The sequence below is a fragment of the Anas platyrhynchos genome, chromosome 3 (assembly GCF_047663525.1).
Source record: "Anas platyrhynchos isolate ZD024472 breed Pekin duck chromosome 3, IASCAAS_PekinDuck_T2T, whole genome shotgun sequence".
Lineage (NCBI taxonomy): Eukaryota > Metazoa > Chordata > Aves > Anseriformes > Anatidae > Anas > Anas platyrhynchos.
The window spans coordinates 40,751,825-40,777,296 of record NC_092589.1 but is presented as its reverse complement, the minus strand read 5'-3'; the positions used below and the strand labels follow the sequence as shown (position 1 = coordinate 40,777,296).

Here is a 25,472-nt window from a genome sequence, read left to right as displayed (position 1 = left end):
CTGTTTATCCCTTAGCTCCTTGCACGTTCTTTGGAGCCTTAACAGGAAGGACATCCCTTAATTTCATGTGTGCAGACACATTAGGTTTTCTCCATCTAGATTAAAACGGGGTATACATGCATAAAGATGTAACTAGGAAAAATCTGTATTATTTCAAGATAACCACCATGGCTTTAAAGATCATTTAAACTAACATTGGCCCACCTTCACAGTCTATACACTTAAGTTATTTATGTAAGTCACATTTGAAAAGAACATCTTTATGCAGATAATTAAGAGGGAATTTTGTACGTCTGATACTGTCCTTGCAAATGTAAAAATTGATATGTTCATCCTAATCAAAAGGAAAGATAATTGAATTCAGCACCCTTGTAATTCATCCAAATGCAACTTCCTCCAGATTTGTACACTCTTGAATAAACAACCTGCTGTTCCTACCTTTTCCCTCAATTAATTAAGGAAATGTACCACCACGCCCAATTTGTACTAAGGAGTAAAAAGTTAGGAAAAGCCAGCAATTGCTTGGCAAACTCAATTCAGCCTTGTAGCATCTGTGACAGATGACAAAACCTTTTATTATATGGTGACATATTACTAATCATTTTTCACAATACCTCACGCCAAAATTGCCTTATTCTAGGTATGTACTGCATACTCTGCTTAGCTAACAGGCAGGTATTCAACACTACTTTTTCATCTTCATTGCTCAGGGCCCTCTGTCTTTTTTATAATGCACCATGCTTGAACCATGATCTTAAAATAGAACTATTAATTTTCTCACAGTCTTTTCTGTAGCATTTTTTGTATGTAACACTGAAATAATCGCTATTATAAATAGGTGGCTGAACATGGACTCTTCAAGTATTAAACACTCACTGAGCGAGCGGGTATTTAACAACCTCTAATCACAGCTTGGTACAGAAGGAGCAGCTCTCCGAAGTCCTAGCATTAAAGCATCACCTTTTCTGAAGTGCTCCAATACTTCTTACTATGAGCTATGCAGACCCAGGCTAGTAAATCAGGGCAGGAATAGAAGCAGAAGAAAAAAAAAAAATCACAGCAATAAAAGGGTAGGACAACATAAACTGTTGGTGCATTTCCCAGAGGCATCCTTCGCTGGGCAAATGCACAAATAGCGTGTGTTCAGTTGACTGCCATGCAGAAGTACTTGGTCTTGGCCGGACCTGTCGTGTGCCTGATCCAGTAAGAGTTTGGTTCTGCCTCTATGTGCCTGCATACATAAACTCGGAGACAAAATGGCTTGTAAATACGCACACCAGAGGCTATAAAAGCCTCTCAAAAGTTAGTCAGTTGAGCAAAGTTTAGCCCTGCACAGGTCCAATCTTCAGAATTCCACAGGAACTGCCAGCCCTTAGAGGCCTAAGGGCACTACAAAGTCACTCTGACACTTTGCTTACTGATGGCTTTCAAACAACTACAAGACCACAGAGACATGCACAGGCTAACAGCAGTAGTTACCTGCTAACTAGAACCACGAGCTTTGCTCCTGATTGTGGCTGAAACTACCAAAGCACAAGGGGAAAGTGTGGCCATACGAATTTCCTGTCTGGTAAGGATTAAGTGGCAAGCAGAGGCTCGTGATGCTCATGGGCACCATGCTCATGTACCACCAAGCCTGCCACTGGTTGGTACCTGCTCTACCGCAGACTGTGACTCTGTGATTAGTCACAGAGTCACTCAGGCTGGGAAAGATCTCGAAGATGATCAGGCCCAGCCGTTGGCCTAGCACTGCCAAGGCTACCAAATCTCATGCTACAGCCCACTGGATTCGAGCTCCGTGGTGTGAATGGGGAAACCAGCAGGCGTGAAGTCACCAAACTCATTTTGCAGACATCAGCTGCCACTTGAAAACAGAAATAAGCTCTAGTGCAGTACACCCCACTCCTTTCACAACGAGGGAAACTCAGAAAAAGACCAAAGGACAGAAATAGGTCCCTCGCTACCTTGCTATTACCTTACTATAGCAACCGTGGACTGTATTAAATTCAGAATAAGCAAGCAGAAGCGGGGAAATGAACAGAACAAGAATGAAGAACACCAGACCTATCTGACAGGTAAAACAAAGGATAAAATATTTCATCACCAAATTCTGTGGTGTATTTCACAATGATGTGAGGAAATTAATGTACAGGGGAAGCAATTTTACTATCAAATCCTTTCTCTCAGTACCAGAAATCCACTTTTGTGCTTTTCTTTGGAGAGTGAAGAGATTCTGGATCTTATCACACAAATATGCTGTAGGTAAACCCCAAACACTCAAGGAAATGTGAAACTTTGCGTGTGTGCATTCAGTGTGTGACCTACCTGCAACACCAAGCCTTCCTGCAAATACCCCAGCAGTGCTCAGCTGGCCTTTGGCACGACTGGTATGTCTTAAGGGCTGCTTAAGTCCCTGATCTTATTTAACACCTCCTACTAGAAATGTACACCTAGTCTTAGCACTGCCTGAAAAAGAGAAGTTAAAATTGCATCATCTTTCCTTAAACTTTCTCTGTAATGATCTGAATGATTCTGAGAGACAACAGCATGAAGCCACACCAGGAGGCCTACTGCTGACAAGGGAACTGGAATTAATAACAAGAAAACAACAATCCAACAGGTGCAACAAGTGCTTACCAGTATATGAAGATGCTGAAGATTGCCACGCTGATGACACTGAAGGGCAGGAAGTGCAGTATATAAGCTAAAAGCATTTGCCACTTCTTATACAAGCCATCTTTACTTTCTTGGTCACTGATAGCACGTAAAGGTGGAACTGGATTAAATACAATTAAATACATAAGAAATAAATCCTCATTGAATTAAGAAACAAGACGTGTTTCTAGCAAAAATGACAGCAGTATATGTTCCCTATATGAGCAGAACAGTTTCTAGGGCTGTAAATAAAAACTACTGTTGGTCTTTGTGTGACTAATCTATAGTAGCTCTAAGAGAAACACCCTCTAATAAAAACATAATCACCACATAATAGTCTTAAATTTAATTATCCTTGCTTGCTGTCAAAGCTGCCTTGTACTTCCACCCTTACCACGTGTCTTTGGATTTGATCTTACTTAAGTTGGTAAACTTTAAACCTAGACTTTGTCCTGCCTTTACAATGCTAGATGCAGGCAAGTTCCTGCATAGTTCATGACAGCACCTCCACACACACCTCCACAGCTGTAAAAAGGGAGAGGCAGGGATGAGAGCATATTCCTTCCTTCAGTGCAGTGAACCTGGAGCTTCTCTCATGCACTCATCTTTCTCTGCATAGCAAAGCTTGCAGGAACTTCACTTTTGAATTTCATGCTTCTGCATCAACTCTGACATTACCTAAAACTGTAAGGATCCTTTAAACGATCCTTTTAATCTGCAAAAATACTTATTCCTAGTTACAAAATAGCAGCAGCAATACCTGCTGCTGCACAGAACAGAGGACGGAAACTCACAAAGGGCAACAGCATTGAGCAGCCCTGTGTAGGGGGGGGCACTCACGCACTGGTAGATAAGCCCCATACGGTCCTGCACTGCTCCTTCTCTCACGTCAGTCCTTAGTCTTAGAAGGAAAAACGCTACAAACAAGCCAAAAAGAAGATTCTGGAGGAGACGCATGATGATGCCCATCTTATCTCTGGAGAAATTTCTTGTTATCCTCCTGCAAGTGAAACAGTAACAAAATACTTGTTAGCTATGACCGACCACATGTTGGTAGGATATTTAGCTTTGAAAAAATCTTACATCCAGTATGTCCCTGAAAAAAGGAGTATGAAAAAAATAGGCAAGTGAAGTGGTAAACCAAAATACCAAGAAAATGCATTTACACAAACAGGGAAAAAGCCTGAGAGATTAGTGGGTAAGGAAAACAAAGCAAAAGAATATTCTTTAAAAACAAAACAAAAGTCTTACCGGAAAAGAATCCATAATTTGGAGAAGGCACCGGGTGAGTCTCTGTTTTTGAATGGTATAGGTGGCCGATCTTTCATACACCTTGTCCTTTCAATGGCTTCCAGTACTCTGCTAAAGATCTCCGAGTTTTTGTAGGCTGATGTGATTACCTGAACCCTACTGTAGGTTTCAAGTTCACGTTCCTTGCTTCGGGTGTCCACAGAAGTCAGATCCACTGTAAATTTACAACATTTTTACTATATATACACATCGCCTTCCATTCTTAGCTATTCCCCTCTTGCAAGAGGTGAAGCTTATTTCACTCCTCCCTTCTGTTTGAAGCAGTGTGACTGAATGACTGTGCAGCCATCTCCGTGTTTTGTGGCTCCTGTAGGACCTTCAAGGTGTTGGGTTCTGTGTCTGGGACTGCAAGGACTTAGCAGGGTGCTGGTCAGCCCTTTAGTGTTCTCCTTGCACAGCACAGAGCTGTGCTACCTGTGAAGCACTACTGCTGCTGAGAATGCGACAGATCCCCAGCGGAGGGTGAGCAATGATATGGATGAAAAGACGGCTTTGTGGTCACATCTCTCTCAGGTGTTCATACTCTGATACAGCTCCCTGATTCTCCTGTGTCTTCTGCCTACTCCTCCATAACCCTGGAGCTTTATTTTTCAGTTAGTGTGAGCTCATTCTGCAAAGACACTTTACTGCACGTTAACATGAAGTTAGAAGACGTTGTGCAGGCCAAGTGCCCCTAGCAGGCTCAGCACAAGCCAAAGAAAATATTACTTGCTGCCATGGAACATATTTATGAACTGTGAATACTTCATGGCATTAATATCCCTTTCTGATAAATCCATCGATCCCTATTTCCTGACACCAGCAACTCTTCTTGGCAGATGGGAACTTTATGCATGCTATTCGTACAAGTCATTCGGATTCAACAGTAGTGCAAAAATGTAGTGAACATTTTCCTTAACCCTAATAGCAATGAATTATTTGACATTTCAAAAACCAGACTGTTGTTCTTGGGAATAGCTGAACACAGTTACCTGTTTTTAAGGTTTGTATCATCCTTAGATTTCAGTTTTAGTGTTATGCTCAACTTCAAAATACAACAGCAAAGGGTATCTGTAGCCCTTGTCCAAGAGTCTTAATTTGTGCTCAGAATCCAATTTAAGATTATGAACACTTCCCTGGTGTTCTGAAAGCTGGAATTTAGCATAATTTTATTCAATGGTCAGCATAAACTGAAGACTTCACTTCTGGACCAGATATCTAACATCTATCATGCAATTGCACTTTTACAATGTGCAGCTTTTCAACAATATAATCCGTGCTCAATACATCAGATCTTATTTTCCTCTACTTTTGGTGTAAATGATATCAGAATCTGTCCCTTCATTCACATCATTAAATCACACAAAAAATATAAACTACCAATTTTCCAAAGACTAAATATTCTGATGATTCTTTGCTCTAAACTGTATTTTTTCCTTTTCTTGTCACATTCAAAGGTTGACATTTGAAGAATGCAGTACTTTCTTTACCAAGCTGTTTTAAATGTGGGTCTAAATCTCAAATCATCTATGCATTTCAAGACTATTCAAATTCATGAAGACAAAATTATCCTCACTGTCACACCAGTATTTTCAGCTTCATCCCATTCCAGCGTCATGTCAACAACCATCCTCTCTTCTCTCTGAATTTAGTTAGGATGCCATCCTGACAATAGAAAAACACTGCCTCCTCTCAATGTGCTGTTTCTGAACACAGTTTTTTTTTGGATTGGTCAAATTCTCTGCTTATTGTTCAGCTGTGTTGTTAGAAGTCAGCCTACAAACTATATAAGATATATGCGCACTCACACACGTACATGTGCAGAGACACACACACAAAGACGTTCACATGTTCTTCAAACATTTTTGCACTCGATCAGGTACTCAGATGCCCTGCAGTGTAACCAAGCCTCATTTTCAAAATCTCTTGCAGACATTTTTTTGATCCTGAATTGGTTAAAAAAATAAATAAAAATATGCAAACAGCTCGCTATCATTACCTCCTGAAGCATCCATACATTCTGCTCCAGTAGTTCACCCTAGCACTAGAAACTCCCCAAACTTTCTAAAATCTCAAACAGTGAATGTCTGGAAATTCATCCCTTGGTCATCCTATATTTTTTTACTACCTTTCCCTCCATGTAACAACCATGTTCAGTTGCTTGGCATTATGAAAGTCTGTGAGAGCACGAGACTTCCCACAGTTTGGGGATGAAATTGGTATTCTTATGTCCAATGGACAGCCATAGGGAGATGCTATCAGGAGCTCACAGATTTCATGAAGATGACATTCCCTTTTTATTGGTAGTTAACTCCTTTCTGTGGTCTTTCAGTCCTACTGCAAACTTGTGTTGTTTTTATGTGGACATATGGATGACCAAGGGCCCATCTCTCTCTCTCCTTTGAGCTGAGCACAATTATAAAGTCAGAGAAAAATTCAAACACACTTCTATCTCTGGAAAAAGAACTTCAACTTGGAGAAGAAAACAACTTGTTTGTCTGAAGAAAGCCCATATTCTTACCAAAGCAACTTAGATAAACTTACCATAGAAGTCAAAAGGATTTGATTGTTCAGGACACGAATAGCCACAGTTGCTAAAAAATGTGATCATTTCCATAGGGCTCCCACAGAAAACCATTTCTCCAAAGCTCATGATGGCTATTTTGTCAAATAACTGTGGGGGCAAATTAGCATTGTAGCAACACGTACTGAGAAGAAGTACATTAATTCTTGAGTACAGCTTTGTCTTGGTAAGAAAAATGCTTTGACAGGAAAAGTAGTTTTGACACATTCAAACTTCCTTAGTATATTTCTGTCAAAGGAAGTTTGTCCTTTCCGTCACTCCTCTTAATGGTTATGCAAGATGACACATGTGTAAGCTCTTAAAACTAGTGATTCTCAAAACGATCAGAGCCAGCAGCGTACAGAGGTAATCCACAAACAGAACTGAGACCTGGGGACTTCACTTCTCACTGCACCTTCACTTACTGACTGACCTCGTTTGGCATTTAATAGCCTCTACCTGCACAATCCCCCGAATTCTGGGAAGATTATCCTGAAATGCTTAAGGACTTCAACAGCGCTGCTGTTTGGGTGTACGTTTTCCAGGACAGGGTTCCTGCCAGCTGTGACCAGCCCATATTCCCAAAGCACCAGGGCCACTTTAAATCCACTGTCACTCTTCTGTCTTGAGCTGCAAGCATCACTGAGATAGCAATACGTATTGCTAAAGTGCTAGTTTTTAAAGTGCCAGCACACCTGGAGGATTTACATGGCTTCTCCCAGTACTTTTTATTTGGATAGCTTCCTATCACAAATGTTAGGTGCACAGTCAGCATCTGCACTATTGGCACAGAGCAGTGTATGTCCTAGCACACCCTGCAAGTGGCAGAAGGCCAGTGCTGCAAGGTTAAAAGACAAGGCTGAATTTACACAGGGAGGAAGTAAAGGAGCTTTTTGAGGCAACTATACTGGACTTGTGCTTTTATCCCAAAAAGAACTTAAGTACAAAAAAGCTAGTAAAAGAGAAAGTAGCAAGTAGATGTAATTTACCCTGAAGAGTTCTGAGCGAGGCTGATGAATTGTAATAATCACAATCCTGTCTTTGTGTGCAAGCTCTGAGAGCAGCGAGACAATCTGGTTTGCAGTCAGGCAATCCAGCCCTGTTGTTGGTTCATCAAGTAGCATGACCTCTGTGGAGCAACAAGAAAAAGCATTAAAACTCAGGCCAACAGAGAGCAAATGTTACAGCTTCTGCATTTCAAGCTAGTACGACCAATACTGTAGAAATTGCTTTACATGTGAAGTTCCATGGGTAAGCAGAGCATGCACAGTTATTGTGACTTGATATTTCATCTGTAGTTAGCTTCAGTGGTTCAGTTTCAGCTACTAGGAATAAGGACAAAGAACTACAGCAAGATCATAGCATAATCTTTTTTTTTTTTTTCCTATGTTCAGGTGAAATCAGAAAATTACCGAAACAGATTTGATGTCTACACATGCTTCTAAGATAAAATTCATCGTGTATGCAAATGTAAATATAACTGACAGAGTTAACCTCAAGTTATCATCTTAATTAAAGATATATATACATAGTGAATTAATTGTGAGCAAATTAAGAGTTATATTAAAATATGACATGTATAATTCCATAAATGAGAGCAGTGGTGTTTTTTAACTTTTCTTTATCGTTTTATTGCACATGGAAGGGTAATAGTTAGTCAAATTGATTGTTTTCACATAGATAAGATAAAGTACAGAAGAGGGCAGCTCAACTTCAGTTAGGGTTTAAAGAGGAGGAAGGAGAACTTACAGGTTTATTTACACAGGATTATTGTAACATGAGCTTAGTGAGCAATGAATGCCCCCAGTGAACTGTCCAGGAATCACCAGTAGCACACAGTGCCTGTGGAATCTAAATTCTCCCTCCTGCCTGGTGTGCAGTCCTAGTGCATCTGCAGTGCTCTAAGGTCTCTGGAGTCCAAGAAATGGGTGGTATGCATTGGCTCTGCAAGATTCTAGCACCTTTAAGAAACCATCTTAAAACTGATGTAATTTACAATGCTGTTTCCCGTGGCTAATCCTACTCACTCTGTTACTCTGCTTTTTCATTCATCCGACTTGGTTTTCTTTACAGTAAAACTACAACCACATAGAAAGCATGGTATGCATCAATATTTGGATTCTTAACAAGAGAAATACAACATGAGGGCTATTATTCTCTTGAGCAATTTACTCTGTTTTGTTTGTATACATTCCAAGTGAGCAAAGTTCATGTGCTGTCTTTTTGACTTTGGCATTTATGTGACACTCACACATACGTGGTTCAATGACAGTTACTCCACTACAAAACTCAGTGCTTGCTTATGTACAGCTCTAATTGGTTCAATAAACCATCAATCAACGCATCAACCAACATTTCGTACATGGGAAGAGGGAGCCCAGAAAGAGGTAAAATGGATAAGTGCAGGTCTAAATGTATGTTCATTCCCTAAGATTTTAAAATTCACTGATTTCCAAGACCAACTAATAGATTAATGGCAGACCTGAATGGCTCACCCTTCTCCGTTATTGCTAGACTAGCTTTTGCTGAATTATAGAACAAAATTGCTTTTGGATTTTCAAGTGGTTTATGAAAGACCATAGCAGGTGCAGAAAGTGACACTGCTCTGCTTTACTCTGAAACTCCACACAGGGGTACTTACTTGGATCTTGTAATAGCTGGGCTGCAATTGAAACACGACGCCTCTCACCTCCAGAAATTCCTACAAAAATACGGCTTCCAATTATTTTGTCAGCAATGTGGCTAAGACTCAGCTCAGCCATAACTGCATCTACCTGAAAAATAATTACAATTTAGAAAGACTAATTACTGTCCAACTCAGATACTCAGGGAGAAAAAAAAAAACAAAAAAAGGCATAATTTTAAGCTAAGACTTTCCCAATATGCTGCTTTTATCCATTCTAGTTGGAAGGTACTTGGCCTCATTTCAATTTGATTATTTTTAATACAGTATTTCAACTAGTGTTTAAAATGCATTTTCATTTCTATTCTAAAATGAGTAGAATTTTAGCTTCAGTTGACATTAAGAGAAGAGCATTTTGAAGGTGGTGCCAGAAGTTATGCTATTAAACATAATGTGCTGGTCTTGCTTCCACAATAAGGGAGCAGAAAGGCAAATCAATTTGGGGGCAGTATGAAATACTGAATGGAAGACAGGTGAAGAGAGAAGACAGAAAGCTAGCACCTTTGATTAGGTGCATCTAATCTTTACTCTCAACAGAGGCCCAAAAGAGCCCTCTAGTAGATCAGAAACACACCTGTTTTATGGAGAAGGTAGCTTGTAAGGAGCTTAGTAGTGCTTTTCAGGGCTGCCCTGGTTAGTGAGAGAGCACCTAAGGAGCCAGAGTAGTGCCAAAGACATCTCTGCTGTTCATGAGACTCGCCAGCATGCATGGCCTCAAGCACCCCAGAGAGGTACGTGTCTCCTAGATGCCAACAAGGAGCTCTGTATGCTATATTATAGCAGCACATCGGGCAGCAGTTAACTGCTGCAGCTTTGGGCTGAAGAGTTTTGTTCCATCATATTGGCTGTTCCCCAAGGCATCACCACAAGCTCCCTGTGGAAGTGCTTAGCGCCGAGGGGTCCGTGTTCTACTCCTGGCTCAGGAGGAGGATTACTCAGCCGCAGAATAAAGATCAGGAAACCTCTTAAACATAAAACAGTCAGTGAAAACATTACGTGATGTCATGTCTGCATTTTTGGTGGAAGATGATAATATACAGACCTTCTTTTTGATGACACTGTTGGAGCATTTCTGAAGAGCGAGTAAAGCTGTGTAGGTCAGAGACTCTTGTATGGTGAGGAAGCTTAGCAAAGCATCATTCTGAAAAGAGATGAAGGAAGCAGGAGTTAGTTCAGTAGGAATTAAGAGACTGCTTTTGCTCGCACACGTTCATTCACTCATGCATTTTATTAAATGTTTCGTACTACATTTACTACTGAAATTGCAAAACTTTAGTCAGAATACAATAGTGCATTACAATAGCAACTTTCACTTTTCTTTTTCCCTTTTTTTTTTTTTTTTTTTTTTAATACACAGGAGGAAGTATAGTATACAGAAACAAATGAGGAGATTAACCTGTGGTACATAAGAGAAGCAGTCTCTAAACTGTTCCTTCTTCAGATGACGGCCATTCACATATACTTCTCCAAAGAAACTGTCTTTATGTCCCAGTCTTCCTGATATTGCATCTAAAAGCGTTGTTTTCCCAGATCCTTTCAAACAAAAGAAATTAATCATATGATGAGATGAATTTTGCAATCCCAAGTGTGATAGCCTCACTTCGATGCAGACATGAGAACAAGAAATCTTTTTTCCTTAATAACGTTAAAGAAATAGGGAAGTAAATGGAAACCTAGAACATGTGTGTGTGTGAATTAACATTTATTTCACAGAAATTCACACTTTATAGTGGACCATTTGGGTTTAGAGGTAACCTAATATCTTACTGAAGTTATAACTGTCAGTTAGATGACAGAAGATAGAACTCTGAAAACAAATGTCATGTTTTCGCAATGCAAGGGTTAAAAGCAATTGCAATTTCACTATTTAAAGCACACTCAGTCACATTCAGGCTACCATGGAAGTCAGTAGTATTAACTCTGATTTTATTCTTTTAAGGTACAAGAACAACTTACCAGAATTTCCTAAAATCCCCATAATCTGGCCACTCTCTATGTGAAATGAAACATCTTTAAGTATTTGCCGAGTCCATTTTTTACGGTGCAAAGGCACATTCCACCAGGGGCCAACACGCTCTCTTGGAAAACAAACATCAGAAAGGAAGAAACAGCGAAGATGTAAAAAGCTTTGCGTGAAGCACACCAGCACAGGAAATACACTTTACAGCATCTTCTTCAAATACATTTGAAGAAAAACTCCTGGCTCTGGAGAAGAGACCTGCTCTGCCTCCTCTGAGCTGCCCACCCCACCCTGAGGCGGCGGCCCAGCGCCATGAGGCAGGTGGTCCTAAAATGGCTGCCAGTCTTCACTGGGCTGAAGCCAAGCCTGCAGCCCACCTGTCCCTGCCCCTCTCCCCTCCATCTCCAGGTCACGGCAGCTCCCAGCAGCTGGGGGCTCCCCCTGCCACCCTCCCCAGTCCTACCTGACGGTGTAGGAGACACTCCGCACGCTGATACTGTTGGGAGGCTGTGCCAAAGCCTTCACCTCACCCGCCTGCCCATCGCTGCCGCCCCCCTCCATGGCAGAGGGCTCTGTGCACGACATCTTCCAGTGCCGGGCCTGTGTGCTGCCGCCCTCACGCTGCCACCATGCCTCCGCCGGGTACGGGCAGCTCCTTGCTCCTTCTGGGCTGGAGCAACTCGCTGCCCCCAGCCCTCACCACCCAGGGAAAATGCCTAAAAGAAAACCGAGCGGCTCCCTGTGCTTTCTTTTCTTGAGAACAACTGATAGGCAATCAGCAGAGCCCGCTATCTGATGTACCTTTAGCCCGAGCTGTTCCTGTCCCAGAGCAGGGGAGTATTTCCCTGTCCACAGGGTCACACCAGCCGCAGAGACGCAGCGTGCCAGGGGACAGGGTGCTGCAACAAAAGGGGCTGGGAAGAGCCAAGCTCAAAGGCAAGGGGAGAAGGCTCGCCCCGCTTCTCAACAAACCCATTGCCAGAGCACCGCAGGGTGCACGGCCCTGCACTGCCACCATGGAGGGACCCCCTGAGCACATCCCGCTGGAAGGTGGTGGCTGGAGCCAGGCAGCACAGGAGGTGAGTGAGACCGGCAGGAGGGACCCCTTAGCGCTGCTTTTCAGACAACTTAGGGTCATGCTGCTTTCTGCTGCATGCCTGCACTGAAGAGATTAGTCAGCATTGCTTGCTGTGAAGGTAGGAACTGTGCACAGGCTGTGATCACCATCTGCCAGACACCTCCAGCAGCAGTACGTCTGCCAGACAGGGAACGGGGGAAATGAAGCTCTTCTAGCAGCCCTCAGGTGAATCTGAGAGTTACACAACTTGGGTGAAATGAAAACCCAGACTATGAGCCACTGGAAGAGCTTTAATCCCCTGAAATGCCAAAGGATGCAGGAATTAGGTTGATCTCTGATGGCTGACTCAGGATAACATGCCTTTTGCCTGTTATTTTATAAGACATTTATTCAGCAGAGATTGTAGTGAAGATGATGGTTCGCTAAATTGGTTAGTTAAATTATTTCCCTGTCTGATTAACTTTTTCTTACTGAGCAGACGTTATTCGCAGATACCATTTACTCTTTGAAAGCACAGACATTAGCAAATTATCTTCTCTCTGTGTGTGATGGTGAATTAACTGCTTCAGGTTACTATGGTGCAGTATGGATTAATTAAATAATGAACATACTTCCAGTGCACCTTAATTTTTAGCTGCTATGAAATATGAATTTCAATATGTACCATTTTGATCCAGTAGACATTAAAATTCCAGTAGTCATCCACTTTTTTTCCTCAATAATAGAAATAGAGCCTAATCTCTTTATGGCAGCATGGCATTTGTCTCCACGTTGAAAATAAACCCATTTAAACTGAAAGCTAATAGACCACCACAACACAGCGTATTTGGCCATCTGACATGCCTCTAGAAGAAACAGCATATCATGCTGATTAACAGATAACTCATTTCAACCCTTCATGCTTTTGTACCGCTATAACTTATCAGAAGTACTGTTTTATATACCATAAATATATTTCCTGTTCTGTTTCTCCATTTCTGAACTCAAATGTTAACAACTCTTTAGTCATTATAATTAACTATTGTAACTAACCCAATAATTTCTCCAGACCAAGGCCCAGGACAGTATCTTTTGCTCTGAAGAAGATAACAGCCTGTATTTCACATACAGCGGAAAATCAAATGTTCTTGAGGTCAAAGAACTCAACTATCAGGTAAAAGGTCTACCTTCTGTACGTCCCTTCAGCAGGGAACTTATCCAGCAGCTCCTGTTTCATTAAGCAAGCCCTCTTAAAAATAGTATAAAGTTGATGTTCATGCAAATATTGCACAATCAAATATACAAAAGTTTTTTAAGGAGAATCACACTCCTGGCTACGGTACTAACGTGAGGCTAAACTATGCTGTTGTATAATATATCTAGTAAAACTAGGGAATGGTACAGGAAAAGAGGTCCATTTCTAGGCTCTGTTTTCCCTCTGTCTTGAGCTAAATTATTCCTCTCAAGACTGAGTTCTTGCCTTTGCTGGCAAGAACGAGCATGCAGGAGACAAGGAGAGGATGATAAACATAAGGAGGATTTCAGGAAGCCAGTGAATTTTTTCACTTTTGTGTCACATGGCATCTAAAGTAAGCTTCACAGTTTTCAGTATTGATTCATTTCAAATTGTATTAAAAATTAAGAATATACAATAGCAATAAACTACCTAAGTAAGGTAAAGGACAGATAGTTTTAATGATTATCAGAAATAAGAAGCAAAGGATGAAAACCATACATGTCCAAAAAAGATTTTTTGTCTATATTTCTGAATATTAACAATATTATTTTAACATATTCTCTGATTTACTACAACTTTGAAAGTATTTAATGTTAAGTAGTTTAATGTAGGAATTGAAGAGAGACTTTCTTTCTTTCTTTGCTAGGTTAACACGGCATCCCAGATTCCCTGGTATGAGAAACTCACGCAGATGCAAATGCCATGGACCTGGAACTCAGGTCCTAATTCTCGTGTGTCAGTAATCCAGAATCTGAATTTAAAAGTTCAAAGTGGCCAGATGCTAGCTATTATAGGGAGCACTGGTAAGAACAACCAAGTTTCATGATTTGACTAATTCTTAGATAAAACACACACAATCAAAAACAATATTCCTCAGTCTTCTGAATGGCATAATCTAGCTGACAAAGAACTACTGGAAATGTGTCACTTAAATACATTCTTTAAAATGTACATTTTGAGAAATAGAAACATATTGGAAAAATATATTTTGAATTTATTTTCAAAAAACTTTTACATTATGGCTTGTATGTTTGCCATGTGTTTCTTGAGGTGCAGTGTTGTTACAACTATGTTCTGCAGCCCCATCTCTGTTAGACATGAAGCAGCTTCATGGCTCTCATAAAACAGGCAAACTGCAGACCTTACCCAGTAACAATGCAGACATGAGGCCAGACCCTGTAAGAAAGATCAGTTGCAACTGGCAGCAATTCCCTTCACATGCAAACAGGTCTTATAGAATAAACTATCACCTTCAGATTAATTAACAGAAACTTGAAAAGAAAGGATAATGCCTCTTCTATTTGGCTTACAGTGTCTGAAAACTGGGGCTCTGGTTTCTTGCATCTTTTTTTTTTTTTCCTTTCATTTTCTGGTAGTAACGGTTTAATCTTCTCAAGGATGAGGTTGCCTAATAGAGAGTTGGCCTTTGCCCTAAGTGGTTAGTGAGACTTAGCTCATCTAGGGGGATAAGAAGTAGACATGTGATGCATTAAATTGAAGTAATAAGTACCTATGCTTTGAAAGTAAACCAAACAAAACCGCAAAAAAACATGCTGTGCTTCCACTAAACTCTTACATTAGGTTAGCTCAGTGATTCAGTGAAGATGCTCTCTTTGAAAAAGAAGGACAAAGCATATTTGCCACAGAAGTTTTAACATTATTTCTACAGAAGAGGTTTTTCTTTCCCATTGCTATGGGGGATTTTTCTTAGCACGTATCTAATGTACTGGAAATTGTACCTTAGAGACGCCCCATAGCAAAAGGAAAAAAATTGTGATGAAATAACATTGACTTACAGATATTAGATTTTTGTAAGGTAACGTACACTGGGTACAAACCCTTTCAGCAAACTAGTCAAGCTATTTTAAAAAGCTGTTTATCATCTATTTCATCAAATGCCTTAGTAAAGTGGATTAAACTGCTGATGAGTCTCACACTGTCAATGGCAATCAATATGCCACTCAAACATAGCAATATGTAGTTTACAGATGGACAAGTTTTTTTTTTTGTTTTTTTTTTAACATGTATATTAAGCAACAAGTGTGGAGTTAATTTTTCAACAGGAAGACTGGAAACGAATGATATCTAATCATAATGAGAGCTAAGTGTGTTTGCATAAAGTATCATATGGCATAAGGGAAAAAGTCATTTGCTATTTAAATCCAAATCAGGTTTTGTTTTCATTGACTTACTTTCCTTACCTCTGAGCATGAGCCAACTTTTTCTTAATTATTAAAATGACTTTTTGTCTTGTTTAAATCACAGTTATCTAAGTCATGCTTCAGAGTCTTATCAGCTGTATAATTGCTCAGTGCCTTCGTCTTTAAACTGCTTAGCTGCTGTTTCTGAATTCACAATTCCCTCCACAAAGCAAACTTCTGCAAAGCGTTTAGGTGCCAGCCCAGCAGCCATACATTTAGAATGGTAACTAGCGGACAGAGATCTTGCTTCTTAAATTCAGAGCTGTTCTCAAAAGCCAGCTACCCAGTTCTCCTAGGACATGTCAAAGGTTAAAGCCATGTAATACATTCTGGATGGAAGAGGTTTCCTGATCATGAGCTTGCAGTCAGGTGTCAGTATTTTCTTTCAAGATCATTCCACCTCTGCAGCTTTAGAAAAGCAACACAAGGTGTTGAGGAAAAGACGTTAGGGAATGAAAACTTCTATTCTCTGTGACTAAATCACTTTTCAAATGGATGCCCTAGAAATTTGTTTTCTAATTTTGATTGTTTAGGTGGTGGAAAGACATCCTTGCTTGACGTGATAACCTGCCGGGATCACGGAGGGAAAATCAAGTCTGGTCAAATCATGATCAATAACAAACCCAGCACCCCCCAGCTTGTCAAGAAATGCATTGCACACGTGCGGCAGGATGACCGACTGCTTCCCCACCTGACTGTCAGAGAAACGCTACTGTTCGTTGCCAAACTGCGCCTTCCAAAGTTTTTCTCAGACTCACAAAGAGAAAAAAGGGTAATTAAGCTGTTGGAAAAAAATAAAGTTGTCAAAAATGCGTCTGACAGGAACTATCCGAGAGATCCTGTGTGCTTGGAGTCAGAACAGCTAATCTGGCTTTTTTTTTTTTATATATACGTAGATTATGAATTATGAATCTTTTTCCTTTTTCAAGATAGAAACCAGCAATTGTTCCAATGCTCATAAAAAATGACAATCTAGAGAAAGCATTAGAGAGGCTGAAAGATGAACTAAATTGCTGGTCGCTGAGCATTTTTTAATGTTATCCCTAAAATCAAGATTTGTTTTCAACTGGATCTCGATCAAATAGCACCATAATATCCAGATGAATTTTAACTACGTCAACTATATTTTTTGGCTTTATCTGTGCAGAAACATGTCAAGAAACTGTTTTATCCCTGTTACCATTTGGATCCCCCCAGGTGGAAGATGTTATAGCAGAACTACGCTTGCGGCAGTGTGCAAACACGAGGGTAGGCAACGAGTACCTCCGTGGTGTTTCAGGAGGTGAGAGGCGGAGAGTGAGCATCGGTGTGCAGCTGCTCTGGAACCCAGGTGAGCAAAACCCTGACACCTTCCTTGTGCCCCCCACAAACCACTGGGGGTGGTTAGAGAAAATAGTAGGGTTCAGGGAAAAGCCAGACACACATACACTTCTCAAGACACTTAATGGATCTTGCATTTTCCTCTGCCAGATGTTCACTCCTCATGGCAACATCAGGCACAGTTGAGGGTGTGCTGATCCATTTGCTTAAATCCCAACTCTTGCTGACCACAGATTATAACGTAATTATTATAGTCACGGTTATATAAAAGGAGTGGTTCAGGAGCCAGCCCTCTTTGACTTCTGCCTACGCACAAGTACAATGTTAACAAGGGAAGGGGTCATTTTCTTGGTAGCACTGGAACTCATTGCGGTCTTGTGCAACTCTGATGTGGCTGGCTCGTTACAGGTGAACTAGAAATTTCTGTCATTTTGTCATTTTCACTGGAAGCAAAAGAGAAGGCTAAATCTACAGGTGCTTTTGCAAGAATGAATTCCCTATCTGCTCTTACACATATCAACAGCACCACTGATCTTACCTCAGCCTCTTGTTGAGCGAGATTTCCTATCAGCTCCTCTACTTCCACTGGGAAATGTATCTGATTTTTTTTGCTGATAAAGAATTATAATTTTGCAAATAAAGGGAAAGCAGAAGCATTTTTAGTAAGAAGCAATGCTCACGAATAGATGTGTTGGTACTGAAGTAAAAACATTAGTTCAAGGAAAAATAAGTAAAGATTTCTTTACATTTCAAACACACATTACACCCCTCAGCACAGAAACTATGTCTGTGTACAGACAGTGCCTTGCGCTGACTGAGGCCATGAAGTTTTCTGGCAACACAAACACTGCAAAGTAACAAAACCCTTTCAAATTTTTAGCAACCAATTGCAAAACAAGAAAAATTCAATTTTATGCATATCTCTTGGTATCTGGGTGTGAACAGGCATGAAGTAGCTTCTCCTCCCAAAGCATGCTCTACGTAAATTAATACTTTGAGGATTTACACATAAAAAAGGTCTAAATATCAATTAAGTATATTTAATATAGATTAAAATATTTCAGCAGGCAGAATATAAAACTATTACTATTGTATATTCACATACAATGTTCACATTTGTACAGGCAAAGTGCAAGAACTGCAGAGTAAAACATTAATTTAGTAAGGAACCTAAATCTTCATTCCAGTGAAAATCAGAAACATTACTCTTGTTTCCAATAGGACCAAGACAAAATTTAAAGTACCTACTACATAGTCATTATGTTCAATGAGACAGTGGAAGGAGGTTGCCATTGTTGAATATTACCTGGTGCTGGTGTGAAATATACTTTGTACTTTTAAAAAAGGAATATAGCGGTGAGATTTCTCATGGTAATACCATATTTTCCAAATCAAGCATGCTGTGTTCCACAGCTAAACTTACTGTCTTTGGCAGGAATTCTGATACTTGATGAACCCACATCTGGACTGGACAGTTTTACTGCACATAACCTTGTGATAACGTTATCCAGACTGGCCAGAGGAAACAGATTAGTTCTTCTTTCACTGCATCAGCCCCGGTCAGATATCTTCCAACTCTTCGATTTAGTTCTCCTGATGTCTTCTGGAGTCACTGTCTATTCCGGAACAGCCAAGGACATGGTCCAATATTTCACAGAACTAGGCTATCCCTGCCCAAGGTACAGCAACCCTGCAGATTTCTACGGTTAGTATCATGTACTGACAAAGTACTGCCATAAAAAGAAGAAAAGAAAAAAAAAAGAAAGATTATTAGAAGTCATTTGCTTTCTTAAGCCTATCAGCTAACATTGATTTTTATTGACCATAACTGTTTTAGAAATGCCTTGTCACTGTCAACAATATTGTACTAAGTTCAGTTTTGAACTGAAGTGCAACAAGGCCAAGTGCCGGGTCCTGCACCTGGGGCACAATAACCCCAAGCAGAGCTACAGGCTGGGAGATGAGTGGTTGGAAAGCTGCCTGGCAGAGAAGGACCTGGGAGTGATGGTTGATAGTCGGCTGAATATGAGCCAGCAGTGTGCTCAGGTGGCCAAGAAGGCCAACGGCATCCTGGCTTGTATCAGAAACACTGTGACCAGCAGGGCTAGGGAAGTGATCGTCCCCCTGTACTCGGCTCTGGTGAGGCCGCACCTCGAGTACTGAGTTCAGTTTTGGGCCCCTCACTACAAGAAGGACATCGAGGTGCTTGAGCGGGTCCGGAGAAGGGCGACGAAGCTGGTGAGGGGTCTGAAGAACAAGTCCTACGAGGAGCGGCTGAAGGAGCTGGGCTTGTTCAGCCTGGAGAAGAGGAGGCTCAGGGGCGACCTTATCGCTCTCTACAGATACCTTAAAGGAGGCTGTAGCGAGGTGGGGGTTGGCCTGTTCTCCCACGTGCCTGGTGACAGGACGAGGGGGAATGGGCTTAAGTTGCGCCAGGGGAGTTTTAGGTTGGATGTTAGGAAGAACTTCTTTACTGAAAGGGTTGTTAGGCATTGGAACAGGCTGCCCAGGGAGGTGGTGGAGTCACCATCCCTGGAAGTCTTTAAAAGATGTTTAGATGTAGAGCTTAGAGATATGGTTTAGTGGGGACTGTTAGTGTTAGGTCAGAGGTTGGACTCGATGATCTTGAGGTCTCTTCCAACCTAGAAATTCTGTGATTCTGTGATTCTGTGAATATGATCCCCATTTGTCAATGCAGGAAACATAGCAAATACAAGAGAGAGGAAAAAATCAGTTTTAAATAACCCTCTTAACAGTGCCAGGTGTAGCAACTCTTCCAAAACTTTATCACACTTATTCCCATGTTTCAGCTGGTTGAAACTTTTATCCTCAGTGGTAAAAGACATGCAGGAACTGATCAGTTGCTTTCATGCAGTCAGTTCTATGAACTCTGTTCAATAAACATAGGAAGCCAGTTTCCCAGGGTGTGTAATCATACATACCTTGAAGAGGAAATGAGAAAGATGAGAGTTGCCCAATAGGGCATAGGAAGGGAGGAGGAAAAAAAAACAAAACACAGTAACAGTAACATTTGATTCCTCTTCTCAAAAACAAACAAACAAAAAAACCTGCATGGCTCTAAGTCCCTTCTTTTTTTTTTTTTTTTTTTCCTCCCAACATGCAAAGGGAATATGGCCTTGTTAATCTAATGGCAGTAGTCTTTTACCCCAGAGGTTGGTTCAATTCTTACCTTCAGGTCTTTGCGTTCAAGTTGTTTAGGATGCCTTGTACAGACACCAACTACAATGCTCTGGAGTAACCTCTTCAGCTCTGCTTACGTGTCAGTTCATATCAGAATGCCTATCAGCTATGATAGACAGAAATTAATGTCAAGCCCAACAGAGACCTTTGTCACCAACGTGGTTCAGAGCAGTCCTGCCCAGCTCAGTGCAGCCCTGGGTGGGGGGCCTTGCAGCACACCTGGATGGGAATGGAGCATTTAGGGCAGTCCTCAGAAGATGAACCCCTGTGACATGGAGGCAGGTGGGGATGAGGAAGGGAGGTGAAAGATCATTCAGTGCAATGCACTGAGCCACCACCCACAGGAAAGGCAGAGAATATGGGCTGCAGGAAGATGGAAATGGAACAGGAAAGCTAAAGATGCCACAGCAAGGAGGAGGACCTGAAGGAAATGCACAAATGCTGGCAGTGTGGCAAGTAAGAGAAACAGGAGAGTCTCAGAATGAGAGAAGGCAGGCAGGTTACAACTCATTTCTCTGATGGACCCCTGCTGAAATGTGGCTCAATGGAGACAGTCAGCTCAACGTAAGGAATTACCAGATGCACAGAGATAATTCTCCCAGAAAGCGTCTGCGAAGTATCAGGTAGTGGTGCTCGACACTGATGCTCAGCACTGGAAAACACTACTACAAGTTTAGATTTTAAAAAATAATTTGTTTAAAAAAAAAATAAAGCTAGGTGAACTACTGTTGCTGCTACTATGTTTTCCTTGGGTAATATTCTTCTTAAGCTCTCAGTATCTACCTAAAGTAACTGATAAAAGTTTTAACTGTTGTAGCTTAACGCATGCACACAGCTCATACTGTCTGTTCACGATATAATCTCTGATTCTAAACACATCATAAAGTTATCACAGCTGTAGCTTATGGACTTATGTCAAATAATGTCTTGCAGTTGATTTGGCCAGCATCGATAAACAGACTGCAGAAAAGGAGATAGAGAGCCGAAAAAGGGCAAATATTCTTGCCAGCTTGTTCCTAGAAAAAATCAAGACTTTTGATGATTTCTTATGGAAAGCTAATGAAGACGACAACGTTGTGAACACAGTCAGCCAAAAAAGGTGAAGAAAATAATATCATATGGCAGATCTGGAATAACTGCTACAACTTTGGCTAATTTTTTTTTTCCCTCTTTTGTACAGCTCCCCTGTAAAATCAGAAGAGGCTATCCACATGCCTTACCATGCCAGCAATCAATTACCAGGCGTCTTAAGGCAGTTCACTGTATTATTAAGGTAACCTTACCTCCATAAACAACTACGTATCATGTTCATTTGTATTTTAAAAAATTAAAAAGCACAAAATGTGAATTGAGCAGGTGCTGAAAGCGCACACCTAGCACTACTAGCACTAGGCCTGAGCGAGCCATGGAGCTGAGGTGTTCCTATACTGGCTCACGCCAGGCCTCTGAGCAGGGTGGTGGGTAGCAGCCAGATGTCCAGCCCCTTGCTTTCTGTCCCAGGGCTCCTTCCAGACAAAAATCACCTCCAGCTCAAACTGTTGCAAGCCTGTACCTTTGGGCAGCAGGAGCCTTGAGGCTCAGAAATGTGTGTGTCCCAGTTTTGGGTACCACCGTCCTGATCTCCACACACACACCAAAGCGCAGTGACTGAACCCTCAGCAAGTCCAGACAGCCGTGTGGCAGGCCTAGGTGCTGCCATCCTCACACCTCTGCCTTGATACGAAGCCAGGCTTCACTCACTGAGTATAGCCAGCATGGATGGATAGTGGTAGCTGGGTTTCATGCTTGTGTTCTCAAAAGAAATAAAACCAAGTGGTTTAATACATGTAGAACATCACTGATAGTAACATCTAGTACTAGTGTATACTACAGGCCCTTAACAAAGAGGCTTTAGCTGAAATAATTGCTTCTGTGTCTTCAAAATGAGATCTTCCAGCTGCCATGGGCTTCACACTTTCAGCATTTCAGACCTGAAAAAGTAGGCTACTACCAATCCTCAGCAGCTTTGATTAAATAAAATCATGTTCAGAACTGGGCAAACTCCCAACCTACTCAAAGTCAGCAATTCCACAAACTGCTGTTAGCAGAGCACTTGGGGCAATATATCTGAATATATCTGGCATTAGTAAGGACTATACCTTGTGATCAATATTGTTGTTTTCCAGTCGTCAAGTCTCCAATGACTTCAGAGATCTTTCAACACTACTAGTCCATGGAGTTGAGGCCCTCATCATGTCATTATTAATAGGATTTTTGTACTATGGCCATGGAGAAAGCAGACTCTCTATTCGTGACACAACAGCACTGTTGTACATGATAGGTGCACTAATCCCGTTCACAGTGATTTTGGATGTCATTGCCAAATGTAAGTGTGAGCTTTATTGTAAATGTTTAAACAATCACAATCAGAGAGCTCTCAAATCAATGAAAAATTATGTTTATAAATGCAACTCTAGGATGAAATGAACCTGTTTGCTTCTACCCTGCAGGTCATTCAGAAAGAGCTATGCTTTATCATGACTTGGAAAGTGGAATGTATTCCGTTAGCCCATACTTCTTTGCTAAGGTAAGTGGTTTTGATACCAGGAAATACACACAGATAGCTTAAAGAATATTCTGAAGCCTTGCTGTATAAATAATTGCATTTGCACTAGACTTCTTCTAGTGTGTCTGCCAGCTAAAGCTACCATTCTTGCTTCCTTGGTGTTAATTGATTAAATCTCAAACTACTTTGTATCTGTTGCCATATGTCATGGCTGACATCCATAAGGTTGTTTGGCCAAAATTTGGGAACCCTGAAAGTCATCTTCGGTGGTTTCATCATTTTTATGCACCTGAATGATTCATTAGCTGAAACATCTTTGAAGGTTTGATTATGTCTTGATCTATAAAACAGAGTATTTATATTAAATGCTACAACAAAAGTAAAATAGAAATGACAAAATGCTTACTGAGATTTCCAGTACTTGTTCAGGCCTGTACTGATCAGAGAGAAACAATTGTATTAAGTGTATAAAGAGCTAGATTTCCTGGAAACAAATTAGAACTTCAGAAAAATTACATTCTCTTTTTTTTCACAAGGGTTTAGAAGAATCCCTTCTTTGTGATGTTGCCACTGTGAGATGAGCTCTGCCTGCCATGGCATCTGTAATTTAGGTTTCCATTTCTGCACAAGATTTTAAATGCTTATTAGTGGTTGCCAGAGAAAAATATTCTTTGCATTGTGTCACAAAAATTGCACATTATTCATACAGGAATCGATGTAATTTGTTACAACCTTAGTATTAGAGGATAGTAGCAACTTTCTTTGGTAAAAAATAATCATAATACTACATGCATATGTATATACACACATATCTACATATATACGTATAACTGATATATGCAGACATCCATATAGTGTGTATATATATTTTTATCTTTACTGTATATATACACACACATGTATATAAATAAAATATATATGTTCAGATATTTGAGAAAATGCAAACCATATTCATGTTTTTGCAATGAGTTAGGAAGTTACTAACTGGACTACCTTTAGGACAAAGTGGTGAAGTGACCAACAGCCTATTTCAAATTTCATCTCATGCTAGGTTCAACCAAATTTGGACAAAATGTACACCTACAATGAGTCAGTAACAGTATTACTGCTCTCAAGCTCACCATTTCTTCATGAAATTCTCTTAAATTCTTAGAAACTGCCAAAACCATAACAAAATATGACATTCAACCTGTAAGAAGAAGCCTAAAAATTCAACATTTACAGAAATTATCATAACTAGGGAAAAAAATTAGCAAGGATTTCCATCTCTGTTGTTACTGAAAACAACCAAAGAGGAGATGATTGTATTCTAAGGGATTATTTCCCAAAGTTTTTCTAAACAGTCCATAAGTACATTAAGGGGCATCTCAGAAGGTTTTGTGATTATTGCTTAATATATTTTTTCCCTCCTTTCTGAACAGATTTTAGGGGAACTCCCTGAGCACTGCGCTTTTGTTCTAATTTACGGGGTTCCCATCTATTGGCTGGCAAACCTCATGCCTGACCCAGAGCATTTCCTGCTGAACTTCTTCTCGGTGTGGCTGGCTGTGTATTGTGCCCGCGGGATGGCACTTTGGGTGGCAGCACTGTTGCCAACCTTACAGCTCTCAGCTTTCTTAGGCAACGTCCTTTTCACATCATTCTACCTGAGTGGTGGTTTTGTGGTAAGCCTGGAAAACCTCTGGACAGGTAAGAGAATCCTCCCACTACCCCTCCAAATGAAAATGTCAATGGCTTTCATCAGCAATTGTTTGTAGTGAGGCTGAGTCCCATACAAGAAAACCCTCTTTTATTCCCACCTTTGCAATATCTTCATGGATAGTGACAGTAGAGTTCATTTTACATTAGTGTCTCCCTCTGAAGCTGAGGTAACAGTAAGCTTGGTTGAAAAAAGCACTAGTGAAAGTCTGAATTGGTCCCTACATTATTCAGTATCAAGTTATATTCAGTAGATGAAGATCTTCAGTAGAAGAACTTGAGTTGATAATGGGAGTCTGATAGATATATGTTCTCCCGTAATTTTTGATCTTTGTGTAATAATATAGGGTGTATCTGCCATTTTGTCCAGTAATAAGCTATCATACAGCCTTTGGTTGTCAAGAAATTAGACAAACCTATTTGGCAGCAAGACAGGAATTTGCTTATTTATATGATTTTTTTTCTGACTTTTTTTTCCAGTTCCATTTTGGGTTTCTAAAGTGTCTTTTCTAAGATGGAATTTCCAAGGCATGATGCAAATTCAGTTCACTGAAGCCAAATATGAAATGACTGTTGGAAACGTTACTCTTCACATTCCAGGAAAACTTGTAAGTCACTCTGTAATAAAAATCGTGGTAATTAACTAGAAAAAAAAAATTCAGTTCCTAATTTTTCATATCTGTGATTGCAGGTAGTTAAGTCTATGGGCCTGGATTCACAGCCTCTCTATGTAAGCTATCTCATCCTTGGTGGCAATATTATTGTTTTCCTGCTTTTATACTACTTATCATTAAGATTCATCAAGCAAAAATCAAACCAAGACTGGTAACAGTAAGACAAGCAGATGGGGCAGCAGGCTACAACATTCCTTGCAAGAAAACATGGCAAGCCCAAAGTTTACTTTTGGTAACCCTTGCGAAGGCACTGGGAGAGAAGATCCCTGCTGAGTTCCGCTGTACGAAGCGAGTCCGGTTCGCCACAGGATGGCAGCAGAACACCAGGAGTTGGAAGCCAGGTTGTGCTCCTCCATTCAGACAAACCGTGATAAAATTCAGACTTTAA

At 40.6% G+C, this 25,472-nt stretch overlaps 2 protein-coding genes across 4 annotated transcripts in view; one reads left to right on the top strand and one right to left on the bottom strand.

Annotated features, from left to right (window-relative positions):
* Positions 1 to 18,407, bottom strand: part of ABCG5 (ATP binding cassette subfamily G member 5) — a 22,606-nt gene extending 4,199 nt beyond the window's left edge. Inside the window, exons 1-11 of one of the 3 annotated variants that reach the window (XM_072035748.1) lie at positions 18,390 to 18,407; positions 11,615 to 11,867; positions 11,148 to 11,269; positions 10,588 to 10,724; positions 10,234 to 10,332; positions 9,150 to 9,282; positions 7,498 to 7,637; positions 6,490 to 6,619; positions 3,907 to 4,120; positions 3,450 to 3,655; positions 2,638 to 2,776 (exon numbers count right to left, since the gene is read on the bottom strand). In XM_072035748.1, the coding sequence (XP_071891849.1) occupies positions 2,638 to 2,776; positions 3,450 to 3,655; positions 3,907 to 4,120; positions 6,490 to 6,619; positions 7,498 to 7,637; positions 9,150 to 9,282; positions 10,234 to 10,332; positions 10,588 to 10,724; positions 11,148 to 11,269; positions 11,615 to 11,736 (1,442 nt within the window). In that variant the 5' untranslated portion in view covers positions 11,737 to 11,867; positions 18,390 to 18,407. Of the gene's footprint in view, positions 1 to 2,637; positions 2,777 to 3,449; positions 3,656 to 3,906; positions 4,121 to 6,489; positions 6,620 to 7,497; positions 7,638 to 9,149; positions 9,283 to 10,233; positions 10,333 to 10,587; positions 10,725 to 11,147; positions 11,270 to 11,614; positions 13,276 to 18,389 lie in introns of those variants that run through there. The other 2 variants (XM_072035749.1, XM_027454115.3) reach the window with 2 other exon arrangements.
* Positions 12,096 to 25,472, top strand: ABCG8 (ATP binding cassette subfamily G member 8). Its single transcript, XM_005015315.6, has 13 exons — positions 12,096 to 12,230; positions 13,278 to 13,382; positions 14,092 to 14,248; positions 16,180 to 16,418; positions 16,844 to 16,976; positions 18,402 to 18,671; positions 21,101 to 21,266; positions 21,348 to 21,440; positions 22,333 to 22,532; positions 22,657 to 22,733; positions 24,134 to 24,401; positions 24,891 to 25,018; positions 25,102 to 25,472. The coding sequence occupies exons 1-13, from the start codon at positions 12,168 to 12,170 to the stop codon at positions 25,237 to 25,239; spliced, it is 2,037 nt and encodes a 678-aa protein (XP_005015372.1). The 5' UTR covers positions 12,096 to 12,167; the 3' UTR covers positions 25,240 to 25,472.

Bases quoted from the DNA above. Each gene is read 5' to 3' on its own strand.
- ABCG8 (XM_005015315.6), top strand. From the start codon at position 12,168: ATGGAGGGACCCCCTGAGCACATCCCGCTGGAAGGTGGTGGCTGGAGC. The intron at 24,402-24,890 runs GTAAGAGAATCC...TTTTTTTTCCAG, and splicing joins CCTGGAAAACCTCTGGACAG to TTCCATTTTGGGTTTCTAAA. The intron at 25,019-25,101 runs GTAAGTCACTCT...CTGTGATTGCAG, and splicing joins TTCACATTCCAGGAAAACTT to GTAGTTAAGTCTATGGGCCT.